General features: G+C 40.1%; 1 protein-coding gene across 1 annotated transcript in view; it reads right to left on the bottom strand.

The window, feature by feature from the left end:
- The window catches only part of LOC143296078 (protein numb-like), a 50,901-nt gene that overhangs the window by 28,718 nt on the left and 5,636 nt on the right, over window positions 1–16,547 (bottom strand). Inside the window, 2 exon segments of the mRNA XM_076607834.1 lie at window positions 11,954–12,028; window positions 12,553–12,712. Of these exon segments, the coding sequence (XP_076463949.1) occupies window positions 11,954–12,028; window positions 12,553–12,712 (235 nt within the window).

The following is a 16,547-nucleotide window of genomic DNA, read 5'->3' as shown; positions in this document are numbered from 1 at the left end:
CAAGCGTACTCTTCAGCAACGAAGGGTCAACAACAAAAGAACTGCATAGTTCTCTCATCCTTTACATTTTCTTCTCCCCTCAATCCCTTTCTTGAGATTTGTAACATCTGTTACCCCTTTTTCTTTCAACGAGGACAGTGAGGGCGAAGCAGGCTTTTTAAAAATTCATATTCTATCTACCTCTCTTTTTGATGAGAACATATTTGTAACATGACTGGATACACACATGCACTCAAGCAAAGCTTGAAAAAACGAAAAGAAAAAAAGGAAACTGAAACTAGTGTGTGAGTGCATGACTCAAGAGTATGTTGGCATATGGTCATCAATGTATGCATGTGTGTGTGTGTGTGTGTGTAGAAAATTGGAGGGGGAGGGAATGGTGTATGGATGGGGATGAAGGAGGTCTGTATTTAGTGCTTTGTGTGTGTGTGTGTGCGCGTGCACGATTACATGAATGTGCATGCTCAAATGCATGTCGTGCATGTGCATGCACAGGTACATACATGCGTGTATGCATGGCCGCACAAGTCAGTGGGTGCAGCCATGTTTTTTCTCAGATGCAAAGCTCTTCGTGTGTAACCAAACCCTCTGATGAAATTTGTCACGCACATCCTTGGGGCTCCTGCATGGCTGTGCCTGCCCTGAGGCAACTATTGATTCAACATCATGAAACCTTGTCATTAATACACACACACACCCACCCTCCCTGATAGCGCCTCAGATTCTCCCTAATATGTCTCCCCTAAGGGATGCACACACAAAAAAAAAAAAAAAAAAAAAAAAAAGAAGAAAGGGGGCAAGAGCTCCCTGGCTGTGCAGGACCTCACAAAATTACGCTCCTGGGCTAGGCTTAAGGTCTCAGAGAACTGTCATTATTTCATCGTCTGGAATCAGTCCTCTGCCTCCCCTTCTGTGCCTGTCAAGAACAAAACACCACCACCACCATAGTAAAACACACTTGCCTTACACACTGTGTATGAAATGACAAGGTTGTCAAGACAAAAGCTTCCATGATGGCTGTCACATTCACACTCATCGCCAAATTCACCTTCTGAACTTACACAGTCAGTCAACTACCAATTTACTCTGCATGCATGCGTGCGTGTGTGTGTGTGTGTGTGTGTGTGTGTGTGTGTGCGTGTGTGAGTGTGTACGTGCATTCTTTCTTTCTTGTTATTAGCTTCAATCATCTGCCTTTTATGTATGTCATTTTTTTTTTATATCATATTTTAATGCATTTACTTATTTCTATTACTATTTTTTTTTTACTTGATTTCAATCTAAAGTTTTATACAAATATAGGGTAAGCTCTCAAGGGCTCAAAAGCACGTCAGGTTTATGCGCCTGCTCTTTTTCTCTTCTTTTTTTAAAATTTTCTTTCTTCATGTCAGATGTGGCTTTGTGCTTTCAGCCATCTCCAGATTCACTTTCATACAAGTAGGTTAAGTATTCAATACATTCTTAATAGTTAATAATGGGTTTTTCTATTACAAGTGAAACTGTATACCTCCAGAGTAGAAAGGTAGTTGGGGTTTGGGAGAGGGGCGGGAGGGGGGGGGGGGTGAGGGGCGGGGGAGAGAGAGAGAAGGAAAGAAACAGTTCAAAACCGTATGTGACACAGTAACATGGGTCCTGTGTATATCACACACACACACACACACACTGAAGACAGACACCATGGAATGCCACCAAAATTACTCTTAATTAAGTTCCCTGTGGACACAGCTGGTGACTGCATACATTATAGTAAATCTGGGGGAGAGTGACTGTGTAATTTAAAGCCAGGGGGATTTGGGGGGTAAGGGGAGGGGGGGGGCAAGCTAGAAATGCCTAAACAGGCTAAACAATTGTGGAGGAGCTGGGGGGAGGGAGGGGGGAATGAGTGAGGATGAGAAATAAACTGTTTCTGAAAAGGCTAAACATCACTGAACTGAAGGGGAGAAAGGAGTTGGTTCACAACCAGCTTCCAAACTTGCAAGATTGGTGAATGGGGGTGGGTGTGGGGTGTGTGGAGGGGGCGCAGGGGGCTGAGGAGGGGAAGGGGGTGGTGGAAAACTGTTCTGGTAGTGAACTTCAGCTGACCAATGGACAAAAGCCATTTTCAGGGCTGAAGGGGAATGGAAAACGATAAACTTACAATTTTACCGGGAGGTTGCTGGTAATCATGCAAGCACTGAAGTGATTGTTCAAACTAAAAAAAAAAAAAAAAAAAAAAAAAAAAAAAAAAAAGAAAAAAAAAAAACAATCTAATGAAAAAAAGTTATGTAGTTACATAATAATTTGTAACATTCTGCTAAGGTCACTTCAGAGATCTAGAACAGTTGGACTGCTAGGCGTTGGAAGCAGCATCCAGAAAGAACAAACCAGTCTGTCTTCATTTACCAACTGTACATACCAATTTCCACAGAATACAAAACCCAGAAGAAAGGACTTCCACTCATTTACAAATTCATTCTCATCCTCAGAACATGCACACGCACGCGCGTGCACACATACATGTGCAAACATGCATGCATGCATGTGTGACCGAAACCTGACTGAATGACACAGGAAACGAATGAGACCCCAATGGTAGCTTTCAGCTCGTTCTATTCCTGTAGGCTGCCTAATGTGCAAATGACTGTGTTTGTAAAGCACTTAGAACTTGGTCTCTGACTAAGGATAGGCGCTATAAATTATAAATATCCATGTCATCATCATTATCATCATATCTATTGAGTAAAATTGTAAATGTGTCTAGCAAAATAGCTGGTGTCAAACAAGAGCATTTGAATGAATTGTACAAATGACAGGTGAAACAAAAATCAACACAGATCATATGCGATGACAGCCATATACTATCAAAATATTGTGAACTTTTACCTTCAGAGAAACGCTACCAATTTCCCAGACTGAAAACCCTTAGAACCCGCAACAGTTTTATACCCCAGTCAATTCAGTTCTTAAATTGATCAATCTTAATGCACAACTATTGTTATAATAAGTCTGTGTATGTGAATGTGTGTGTGTGTGTGTGTGTGTGTGTGTGTGTGTGTGTGTGTGTGTGTGTACATATGTGTGTACTTTATATTTTGAATTATATTTTAAATACTGCTAAATAGCTTGGTTTTAACCTTGCATACATGTCTATGTTTTAGTTTTGTATCATAATTAATTATGCAAGTGTGTGACTGTGATTATTTTATGTGATGCTTGTATCAGCTTAGCAGTTAAGCATATTTCCTTTTATGCATGTATACATTTACATTGATACTGAATGTCTGTGATCAATGGATCATTGTGAGGTCCCACATTTAACCTGAGCATTTTATTCCTTTCATGTGTTCATACCGTGCACTGGTTGTGCAGCATACACCTCGCATGAGTTTCTCTTCTTGAGATAATCAAGTATTCTGTATCTGTATTTACAAATTCATCCTCGATCTTCAAATGATGCAAAAACTCTCTCTCCCTCTTTCTCTCACACTGACCCCCCACACCCCACATAACAGAGACAATAACACTGACCCACCATATCAGTAAGTGCAGATAACTGGTTTTCAATGGTCAACCAAGATCTTGGAAATGGATCTCATTTTGACACAACAGCTCAGCAGCTTATCTGTGACCAAGATCTGGCTGTCAATAGCTATCTAAGCATTCATAAACAAAACCTTTGTTGGACTCGGTTAAAAATGTTCCCAACATCAACAGAACAATTAAGGTAACATTTCACTGCAATTCCTCCTGATTCAAAGGTCTTCCCATAGCCTTTTATGGCATAAGGGCAGTGAGTTCATATCCAACGTGTCACAGGCTTGACACTGGAAGGTGGGGTGCAACTCTCTCCTGCTTTTTTTCTTTTTTTCTATTTTTTTCTAAACCTTCCCCATCTGAAGTCAGGTACCCGTTCACACCTGAGTGGAGTAAGGAAATACCTTTGCCAAAGACATAATGCTATGCTAAAATAGGGTCTTTAACACTGCATCAGAAGATCAATGCCTATCTGATTCTGCCACAATGTCTCCAGATTAACAAGGATAAGAATCAAAGCTTTCCTAAAACGGACAGATCTTTATCACTTTTGATAGTGCTTTATTATCTTTTTAGCTTGTGCATTGGTCTATTCCTTTATATACTTAATAAGCACAAATTTCAGCTTCAAATCCATCATTTTCTCGCACACAGAAGAGTTGGCTGGAAGAGGAACAGATGGACAAGGTTGGGGGAAGGGATGAATGCAGGACAAACTCACTCTTAGTATCTGCCTGATGCAATTTTTTTTTTTACTTACTTTTTTTCTACGCCACACAGTCTTATCTTCTTTTAGTGTGATATGAAAGTTTGTCTATTTTAATGTCAAAACTTTTCCTTTCTGATCTATACTCTGATGTAGACAGGAAAAGTGATGATCTGGGACCAAATCTATATATCTCTGTCTCAAGTGCTTCCCAGCCCCATCCCTAAGTCAACTACACACCCCGACCTCTACCTCTTTTTTTATTATCATCATAATCTATTTATCATAATGGCAAGTTATCAAAGTTGCGCTGTACTAACAAACCTCCCTCTCTCACTCTTTCACACACAGCAGAACAAGATATTTCTTGCTTTGTATTTCACCAGAACCCCCACTCTCTCTCCCTTTGACACACACACACACACACACACACACAAATACATGCGCCTCACACCACACACACACACACACAACCTACACACACAGACGCACACACACACACACAGTTGTGCTGAAATGTTTAATTCCAACATCGCATGCAAAGAATCCATTTTTAGCACCATCATTGTTCAGAGGAACATGATTTTTTCCCGTCCTCACCCCCTCCTTCCCAGACATAGTATTGATCTGCAAGACTTGCTCGCTTGTGTCTCAAAATGTCTCAGCCTTTCTGGCTTGAGCAAACTGCGCTCTGCAATGGGTCTTACGAGGTGCTTTAGCCTTGTACAACACAGTGGTATGTGTGTGAGTGTGTATGTGCATGCGTCTGCAGTGTGTGTGTGTGTGTGTGTGTGTGTGTGTGTGTGTGTGTGTGTGTTCTTTCCTCAATAACACAACTCTTGGTGTCTTTTCAGAGAGAGCAGAGTGGAACAGAAGAGAAGGGAGAAGGGAGGGTTGGTCAAAGGAGATGGCACATGAAAAATCTGATACAAAATATTCAGTTTTCCTCTGCAGAGTCACATTCTATCTTAAAATAACATAACATTCAAACTATGTTTCTGCCTCCATCTTTTATGTATAATAATTTTTTTTTTTTTTAAAGAACAAAAAAAAAAAAAAAAAGTCTCCATATCTTCAGAATATTGCCCCATTCTCCATCCACCACCTTTTTTTTTCTTTTCTTTCTTCCCTTTTTTGAATTTGTTTTAAATTCTTTGAAACAAAGAAAATTACTGTTGTACGGTTTTAAATTCAACCACATCAAAATCATATTCTATTTAAAAGTGAAACAGTTTGATTCTTCTTCCTTTTTTTTTCTTTTTTTTTTTTTTTTTAATAACATTTATTGTTCTTTGACAGTGTGTGAGAAAAAACAAGGGGCAGTCAAGATCAGTGTGATCTATGCACTCGCCTTTTCAAGGCTGCATATGCAGACCTCACGAAAAGTTAAGTACCACTTCACTGAAAGCAGGTACATTGTTTTGTTGTTGTTTTTATTAAACTATCAAAAAGATAGTTTTAGAGATTATTCAAATTATGCAGGCTGCCTCTGGTCCACCACTGGCCTTTCACAAAATGGCTGTTTCAGGCACACTACAAACGGCTTCAAAATTTCATTTGAAATATGGATGTTTTAGCCAACAATTTACGGTTATTCAGTGATTTATAGATTACGATGATTGTGAATTTTCATTGTAAAAAATATACAAGAAAGCGCATCTGCTTATGAGTGGTGCTCATTAGTTTGGTAGCCAACACCGCTGTTTGCTGAAAATTCAGTATCATTTCACCATGTCCCTAGAAAAAAAACAACAACAAAAAAACAACAAAAACCACACACACACACACAAAGCAAGTTCCCTGTGGTCAATAACAGTTTGTGAATCCTGTAAATATTAGCACAATGAAGTAAGCAGTGCACTGAAAGTGAAAAACTATGTATGTTCATGTCCTGTGGTGAGAAATGACAAATGAATGACTTGCGTCTCCATCTTGCCTCCTTCCTGCCCCAACCCCCCTCCTCTCTCACCCAGCTTCAAATTTTAAAAAATCTTTAAAAGGTTTCTTCTTCTTCCCACATTCACTCGTATGTACACAAGTGGGCTTTTATATGTATGACTGATTTTACCCCACCAGCCATACTCGGTTTTTGGTGTGTGTGTGTGTGTGTGTGTGCATGCTGGGTATGTTCTTGTTTCCGTAACCAACCAAATGCTGACATGGATCACAGGATCTTTAATGTGCGTATTTGACCTTCTGCTTTCATATGGTGATATACACATGAAGGGGGTTCAGACACAAGCAGGTCTGCACATATGTTGACCTGGGAGATCGGAAAAATCTCCCCCTTTACCCACCAGGTGCCACTGCCGAGATTTGAACCAGGGACCCTCAGATACTGGAAGTCCAACCCTTTAGCCACTCGACTATTATGCCCGTCTAAAAAGATATAAATCTGATAATGAAAGTGGATTTTACAACTATTATTCCTGCTCTTCACCCAGTCTAAAGAAAGACATTAATTCTCAGCAGGAATGTCTAGCACAAACTCTCCCGCAACCAGCCAGTGATCTCATTCAGCCAACACAAATCATGTATTTTTTGTTTGTTTTTTATGGAGGGGGGTGGAGAGGGTTGGGTGGGGAGAAGGAGGGGAGCAGCAACTCTGCCTTAGCCTTTTAGCTTCAGAACTTTATGGTCAGTTCATCATGTGTGGTCAAAAGTAGTAGTTTACACTCATGTTGACAGCAGAGCCTGCGTGAGAGCTAAAGGCAGGCTTTTAATTTTTTATCAAACAAAACTGTTCAGTCTATTTTATCCATGACAACCAGCTGAAGGCAATGAGCCTCACTCAAATTCAAATATCAGACCAAAAACATGAACTGTAACTCTTTTTCCTCCTCCTTTTCACACTTTGGATTTGTGCTGGCTGAAAAAAAAAAAACAAAACACCGAGACAGGCTCAATGGGTGGGTGATACATCATGCCATCGAACTTGCAAGAGAATGTTTCCCTGCTCTCCCATCTATCAGTGACAACCTCAGAAAGCATTTCCCTAGGTCCTGTTCTCCGGCTTCACAGACTGAGCAAGTCCTGCTCTTGACCTCATGTTTCCAAACAACATCCACACTGAGCCTGGACAAGTGGAGTTTCCATGGAGTGTGAAACCAACAACAGTGTCATGACAACACACACCTGCTGGGTCATGGATACCTGTTTTAGGTCATGCACATGGCTCATTTATGAACCTGGATTCATGCATGCATTCAATTTGCTGTGTTACACACACAAGAGCACACAATGCCATTAGCCATCGTCAAGATGCAAATACAGACAGTGCCATCAATGTTATTCGGAATGCGTATTTCACACATATTGGAGATAAAATCTACCTCTAATGACTTTTGTGATTAACTGATATAAGAATGATACATTTATTTAAATGATACATTATTCCAAGGCATGAACATTATCACAACAATTGCGTATAAATATCTATCAATATCACTGATCACCCGATACCGATCAAATATCAATTATGTGGAAGATCAATGTAAAAGAACACAGGGGTTTAACTTATAAACTGCTGCTGACATCTTTTGATTCACAGAAATTGTAAAGAAAACAAGAGGTTTTTATTCCTTTTAGCTTAAAATCGTGTGAGAACCAATGGCAGAAAAAAAAGGATGAAACTTCAGAACCACTCAACCTTCACCACTGCTTGGACTGTTGCTGACCAAAGCTTTTCACAGGCAGCTGCAGACTTTTCACAGGGCTCTGCATATTTCACCAGACCTCTGAGACTAAAGGACCTGTTTGAAGAGTCTCTCTTTGATGTGAGTTAAAGTTTGTTTGTACTGAAACACTACCTTTAATTCTTTCTTCCTCTTTTAAAACAGATTTTATCAGAATTTTTATTTTAAATTTTACTTCTAAATTATTATAAATAAAATAATAATAATAAAAAAAAATTGGGGTGTGTGGTAGGGGGTGGGAAATTGTTTCTCGGAACAAAAGCAAAAAGAAAAATAGTTCCAATCAAATAAGCTCCCTCTATACATAGTTCTCTCCAATCTTCTTACAGCTCAACTGCACTCCAAAAATACAGCACTCAGTCCCTTCCCAAGACCAGTACAAATCATGCCCTTTCCTCAGGCCTGAAGAGCTACATCTGCAGACAGATACACTGATAGCTGTCCCCAGTTTACACACACAGTCTGCGTCATCAAGTTAAAATAATCCCAGGTTTAAAAATATCTTCTTCCCATCCGCATCGAGTGTGGAAAATCTGCTGCTACCGGCTGTGAAGAGCATGTCATTTCTGTGTTCAGCTGATCCATTATCAAAGCCTGACACGCCCAGCCCTTGGAACCAGCGTGCTGGATCCTATCTTGTCAGGATAAAAATACACCCCACTGTTTTTTTTTTTCTTGGTGTAATAAGACCAGAAGCAAAGTCAACAACATTATTGTGTTCCACCATGACAAGGAATGTGAATGTTACTGCTGGACAACCAGACCCAATGCAATGTGATTCTTTTTTTTTTTTTTTTTTTTTTTGACCAAGAAAGAAAAGAAGAAAAAGGACAACCCGACCCAATGTAATTTTTTTTTTTTTTTTTTTTTGACCAAGAAAGAAAAAAAGAAAAAGAAAAAGAACATTAAAAAAAACAAAAACAGGAAAAGATTTTGCAGCAGAGTTAACTACTATAAAAATGTTTCTTTTTAAAGGACAATTAACCTGTTCATATGAATATTTACCTTATTCATACCAAAATACAATACAATGAAATCAATAGCTAACCAACACCTCCCCCCTCCCCGCCTCACTTACAGTTTACAGAGTTAGTGCTTTTATTTATTGCAAATACTTTCCGATTCTTGTGGAAATGAAATGCACTTGTAGGTCCCTTACAAAACACTCATTCTAAACTCCTCAACCCTGACCGCATTTTCTGCCTGTCTCTCTCAAACTCAAATCCAGTAATGAGTAACACACAACTTTATTTTACTTATCTTTAGTGCTTTCTATCAAGCCAGGGCATAATCAGTGCTGCTCAGCATGAAGCCTAATCTGGGAGCATGGAACAGTTTTTCTTCCCGTTTTACAGAAGACTAATCTGCACAGATCCCTGTAGTTGTCCCGTGTGTTGGGTATACATCTTTGTAACACTGGCAAGCTCACCACATTCAGAACTTGAGTTCACGAAACTGGTGATCTGTCAGCTTTGCATAGCCTCAAACGCTGGACTTTTCATTCTGTGTATTACACAATCCACAGTGGTAACTTTTAGAACATTAATCTGCTGTTAAGAGCGCAGCTTAATGTTACATAGCATAATGTATGTGCTCACGACTTATGCATACTCATACTCCGGCTTGACCTGAAGAGCCATTCCTGTGTGCACAGATAGCTGTATGCAGCCATGTCTTCCTTGAGTCCGAGGGACAACCATTATAAATCAGTTTTTTGAGGCAGTGGTAGTGTGGGGGTTTTTTGGTTTATATTTTGGGGGGGGTGGGGGTCGGGTGGGGGGGATGCTTCCCCATCACCTGTACTGTTTCAGTGGCTTTACCCCATGTTGCTTATCCCAAGTCCCCGATACCCAGCCACACCCAATACTCAATTCGGTACAATCATACCACCATACGTCAAGGAACCCGGAGTATACACCCAAACCAGTTTCTGTTTGAATACACAAGCTGGAGATCCATTCAGTTTCTAGCGTTCTTCCCCTCCTTCCTTTCTTCCTTTCATTTTTATCTCTGTCTTCTCACACACACACACACACAAAAAGAAAAGCAAAAAAAGCAAAAAAAAGACAAACACAGAATGAAAATAAAATTGTAAAGCTGTACGATCACTGAAGTTTCCCTCTAACAAAAAGAACAATAATAAAAAATATCATCCGCTAGCCAGTAAATTCAGTGTAATGCTTCTGCAGTACATTCACCCTGACCATGCAGACTGTGTGTTTTCAATTCCATTCCACGCAGAAGCTTGGTGATTGTTTACAAACAACACATTCCCCAGTTTCTGGTGTTTACAAGATTTACCTTGTCACTGGTTCAACATGATATTAAGGCAGACTTGACACCAGATGAGGGGTACACATGTTGTTTGTTTGTTTTTTATTTGCAGAAATGCTGACTGCTATCACAGTTTGTTGCTAAGCAACCTGGCAGGGTGGCCTCAGACTCTTTATCGGGATTATCTCACTAGATTCAGGCCACAAATATACTACTTTCTGGCCAGGAGTCAGATGTATACAGACTCAGCCTTCCAGTGACGACGTTCACTGAAGAGGCACGGCAGAGGGAGACAGATGATGCAACAGCCATGATCATAGTTTTTATTTCTCTCCATTTGTTTCAGTTCTTCCCTCTTTCTCCGCCCCTCTCACCTTCACTTCCCCCTGCCCACTCTCCTCAACACTGTCATCTTTTCTGTCCCTGTCAGTCGATATTCACTTTTTCATCTTTTGTCTTTCTTAACCGGGTTTTGCATGTCCCATAAATATTCAACTCTTTCACCTTCCTGTTGTGTCTGGATTTCTGCGTGTCTGTTTTAGATTTACTTGTTTCCCTACCATCCCAGCATCATGCATGCATGTGTGCCACTGTGAAAATGTGTGTGTGTGTGTGTGTGTGTGTGTGTGTGTGTGTGTGTGAAGCATAAATATGTGTACTACTAACAGTGAAAGAGAGACTGAGTTGGTGAGTGAGTGAGTGAGAGAGAGAGAGAGAGAGAGAGAGAGAGAGAGAGAGAGAGAGAGAGAGAGAGAATGTGTGTGTGTGAGCGTGTGCATGTGTGTGAGAGAGAGACAGACAGACAGAGACACAGAGAGAGAGAAATGCCACCATTTTTCCTGATATGTTGTTTGAGAAGATTATATTTTATCAACAGTCCAGGATATTGTAGCAAAGTGAAGCACCATTTCAAACATAATGCCATGAACAAATCTGTGCTCTCTATAAAAACCAAACGAATGAAAAAGAAAAAAGAAAACAAAAAACAAACAAGCATGTGGACTGAAACAGTTTATGAAACTAAAGCCATGTCCTCTGAAAAGTGTAATGATGCACACTTTACTGTGACCTTTACTCGAAATACTAACGGCATACAGGTGTAACAGTTTGAAGTACACATCCTATCAAAGTGCTTGAACTGTACACATCCAATCAAATGCTTGAACGATGTGATATACACACCACACCACTGGTTTTACCAGTCACACACACAGTCCAAAGTCACTGTTCTAATCAAACCGGACCAGTCACCATCCTGTGTGCATGCTGCTTTGGGGAGTAGGAGTCTTATCACCCTGCAGTGACTGGGCTCTACGTTATCTAGCATGCCAATGGCTGTTGAGTAATTATGATAGCCCACCACCACACTGCATGTTTGAGAGACCAGATCCTCACATGACTCAGGGCAAGTAAACGAGATGATAAGGAGAGAGTGTTTGGATATAAACACCTTTACAGCAAGACTGTATACATCACAGAGCTCTCCCAGTGAGGAACAGACTGACTGAACATTCACCAACAATATGTTCTCAGCTTTGCCCCTGCAATTTAAAAAATTAAAAGATTCACTTTAAACACATGACTGCAAATAAGAAATGTACAGGTATTCATGTTTTTTGTACGGATCAAAAAGGATATTAAAAAAAAAAAAAAAAAAAAAAAAAAAAAAGTGGAGAGGGAGACCTTGTTGGAGGGGAATCCAACCACTGCACAAGGAAACAAAATGATGCAAGTAATTTAAAACAAAGATGTAACAGAGACTTACGGCTTTGAGCGCTTTGACGGCGTCCTCACAGACTTGCATGCCCCGAGAATCAAACACCTCGGTACATCCCAAGTACTGAAACCCACAAACAATAATTATGTCACTATTGTTCTAATGTGATTTCTGTTCTGTTTTGGTTGTCTGAACTGTGTATGTATACCCACAATTAATCCTTCGTTTCTATTACTTCATGAGCTCCAGGCAAATCAGTACCTTTTTTGCGCTTTGTATAGATCTATTAGTATTACTATTAGAACTGTTTTGTCATCACATTTGCACACACTTTCAAATGCACACATATGCATGCATGAACATGTTTCCCCACCCACATACTCTCTCCTACTCCCCATTTCGTGTGTGAGTGTGCTGCATTGAATGAATACATGTATGTGGAGACAATAAATCCATAAGAAGCACAAACACATGTACACTCTCTCTCTCTCTATCTCACACACACACACACACACACACACACACACACACACACACCTCACACAGGACAACCTGGAGAGCATCACAACATTCTTATCTCATACATGGTTTGAAAGAAAATAATCAATCGAACAACTTTACAAAGACGCACAACTGTTCCTGCTTACCCTGACTTGGAAGCTGCAGGTACCTTCTCGAACCTTCTTCTCATCTTCTTGCCACTGGTGAGGCTTTGAACACTCCGGAAGATGGTCCTTCTTCTTCCGGAAGCTCAGCCGACGCTTCAGGCTTTGCATGATATTCCGGTAGCGGTGAAATCTTTTACTTCTGAAAACAAGACATTCAACAATGGAAACTTTAGCCAGAATGCATCAAAGGTATCTTAAAAACAAGAGGAGGAGGGTGTGGGATCTGCCACTGTGCCCCAATCAAATACATGTACACACACGTAAAACTGCTCACAAACAGCAAATTACAAACCGACTGAGAAGAAAAAGGTGGTGAGGTAAATTATTCTCAAAATTACTTGACAGGAGATATTTTTTTCTTAAAGATAGCACTCAGCATGCGATACCTATTTCTCTGCATCTGAACTACCAACAAAATGTCAGTGGAGTCTGAAAAGATCAGTCCCCTGTCCCTTCAAGCTCTTCTCCCCCTCTAAAAAGGACAGGCCAGAACAAAGAATATCCACACACACACACACAATAAAAATTTTTTTTAAATTTTGAAAGACCAAGCAAAAGAAAAAGGAAAAATGAATATTGGCACAGGCACAAAAAAGAGTATTCATGACCTTTATCTTTGTTTTGTTTTCCTCAACTCCTCCCCTCCCTCCTCCACCCCAATCACCCTTTCCCCACCCCCAAGAAATAGTTAAAAACTGCAAACATCCTCTCTCAGTCTCACTCCAAGGCCTGTTTTATGCATTTCATTTGTCTGGGTGTTTTTTTCCTGTTTATATAGAACTGTCTATTCCTTGTTAATTCTTTTACCATTAGATCAGTATTATCACTGGACTAACACTTGGCTGTTACCTAGCTGACGAACAACAGTGCTATCAAGATAAGCCTCTTTGGCATTCTCTCCAAGCAGTCAGACACCCAAAGGGGGCATACCACAAGGCAGATGGGCTCATTCATGGTCCCTATGCAGTACTGCTATGTGGAACTGTGCCATGCGGAACTGCACACGCAAGTGTCTATGGATTCGAGTCCATATAAACCGACCATGATTTTTACTCCCCCCTCCACAAGACCTGGTGGTCTGTGTGCTGTCATTTAGATGAAATGATAAAACTGAGGTTCCATGTGCTGCATGCTCGTAGCACACGTAAATGAACCCACAGCAACAAAAAGGGTTATCCCTGGCCAAGTTCTGCAGAAAAATACACTTGCAGACAGCAAAACAAACATCATTTGGTTGGCGCTGCACCGTGACAACACGCCCTCCCTGGGGAGAGAGCAGCCCAAATTTCACACAGAGAAATCTACTGTGACAAAACATAATACAACACAACACAAATGCTGGCACTGCTGCTGCTTCTAGTTTCTCTAATGACAGTGATCATCATACAGCAACAGGTCTGTCAAACCTCCCTTTCCTAAGAACAGCAGAGAATTCGGGTCATGTTTGTTGTTTGTTTTACCTTACAAATGCTGATCAGTCTGATTGGAAAGAAATAGTTTTACTGAAAGCTTTAAGTCTCAGGAAACTGTCCAAACAGGGGAAAAAGAGAAGAAATCCAAACCAAAGGTCAACAAGCATGAAAGTAAGTTGAGTAACACACACACTTGCTCTTTCCATTATCGGCTGAAATTTATGTCTGCCCTTTACCAAATAAAAGTACAACAACAAAAAACATCACTTTTCACTTTAAATGAAAATTTATGTAACAAGTATAAGAAGAATCGCCTCACCATTATTGTTGAAAATGTGTGCATGCACATAATTAGTTGTGCGCTTGCATACTGTCTGTAGGCCAGTGAGCCAATCTACATCATGCATGATTATCAGTTTTTATCCTCTTCATTCCAATGTATTTGCATGCGGGCATGACAGGAAAATACAGAGAGGTGGTGAGGTGGATCAGAGGGATAAGGAAGGGAGAGGAAGAGGCAAAACTGGCGCCACATCCTGGATTTCCCAAAGTTTCTAATGCGCAATGCAGGCAGGCATTGTATGCAGAATGATAACACATCCGAACAAAAACAGCCAAGAGGAGCAAGAGCAAAATAAAACAAAAGAAAAACAAACAGGTTTCCTGTTGTGTCAGTGCCAGATGCTGTTCCACTCCCAGAACTTGTAGATCAATGTATTCAGGCCTTGACATTTCTGTTCTCAAAAATAAGCTTTTCTTGGTTTGTTCAATTTTTCAACTCGGTCTGGGAAGAATTTTCTATTTAGAGTTCTCCCCCCCTGACAAAAGACAGTGAACCAAAAAGTGGACCATTTTATCAAGAAATAAAAATTCTGGCTTCAATATGGTTTTTGGTCTAACGAAACTCAAATCAATTAACAGACAAGTTTTACTTTGTAAAGAAAAAAACCCCACCTTTCTAAAAAAATTTTTTCATACTAATGGCATACCATTCAAATATTCTGCAAAACAGAAAGTGGGAAACACACACACTTAACACTCTACAAAAGGTGTCCAATTTCCACACAGAAAAAAAAGTGAAAAAGAACTAAAAGTAAAACGTGAAAACATAAGTAGTTTAAGCAGACTCCCCCCACCCACCCCCAAACTTATGGGGAGAATTTTTAGAGAAAAAATAAGACAGAAATGGGAGATATATGGTGGAATATGACTAAAAAATAATAATTGAAAAACTGAGTGAGAGAGAGAAATCAACAAGAAAATAATCAGTACAACACTTCCTGGAGGAAAGATTTATATCATGCATTATAAATGTGGCATCCTTACTTGAAATAATGAAAATCAATGAAAAAAACAACAACAACAACAAGAAACCAATCAAGATTAGTGTACTACTGCCTTATATGTATCTCCATCCATCCCAGTTCAGCATTCACAAGGAGAAGTGTTTTTTTTTGTTTTTTGTTTTTTTAAAAGATGATGTCAGAACAAAAAAATGTCACCATGTAACATTACACCTTATTAATCATTCCCATTGCAGTACACATCAACCACAGTTCACCAAATGGCCCTGGCAACCAGACAAGAACCTCAAAACAACTGTGACCATTTTCCACATCAGAAGCAGACAACTAGACTACGTTATACAAATACTGAAACAGTGACAGTATGTCCAATCAATCAATATTTACTGACTGGTAAAACATTTTTGTGACAATACCTCCAGTCTGACGGAAGCTACTTTTGTTCTGATTTCAAAAGAACTCTGTGTGTATGTGTAGGGGGGTGGGCAGGTGTGTGTGTGTGTGTGTGTGTGTGTGTGTGTGTGTGTGTGTGTGTGTTTCTATGGCATCTTGACAACTTCCCTTCCACCTGTTGTCACACTGTGCTACTGAAACGAAGTAATGATATGTATGCATGTAATTTTGAGTCAACTTGCCTCAGATTACAGTTTCACACAATGGACATTCAGATCCAATCCGAACAAACTGGTCTGTCCTGACTGCAGTCACATAAGCTGCAAACCACAGTACGATCCAAGCACACAGAACCTTGACGAAATCGGTATACTACAGGCAAAAGTCTCAATCAATAAGCTGGTTCCCACTATATTTTTCTAACAATATTAACAGTTAAGGCAAGTCGCAATCTGGAAATCAGACCATTACACACAAATGTTCCAGTCAATAACTTCCACAACACTCCCATACAGTTGAGAAAAGATGCAATGTGTACCCAACCTCGCGTTCTGGCCCACGGTGAATATCTAATCACTCTTCACAAGGCCAGCATGAGGATCCATACTCATCAACCACCCTTCATCTTCCCAATGATCAGCAGCTTCTTCCTTCATCAGCAATTATCATCTCATCTCAGCCCAATACAAAAAAAGTGCCACAGGCAGGGTATCACCAGAGGGCCAGCTATTGAGAAATTGAACCAGCTCCCTTGAGAGACTGGAGCTCAAAATGCCAGCACTGTTGGGCGGACTAATCATCCAAGGAGAGAAGGAAAATGAGAGAGGCAGGAAAATGAGACTGGGCGATTTTCTTCCTTCACAAT

This window comes from Babylonia areolata, chromosome 21 (genome assembly GCF_041734735.1).
Source record: "Babylonia areolata isolate BAREFJ2019XMU chromosome 21, ASM4173473v1, whole genome shotgun sequence".
Lineage (NCBI taxonomy): Eukaryota > Metazoa > Mollusca > Gastropoda > Neogastropoda > Buccinidae > Babylonia > Babylonia areolata.
Note: the sequence above shows the minus strand (reverse complement) of the source record. Positions and strands in the feature narration are given on the sequence as shown.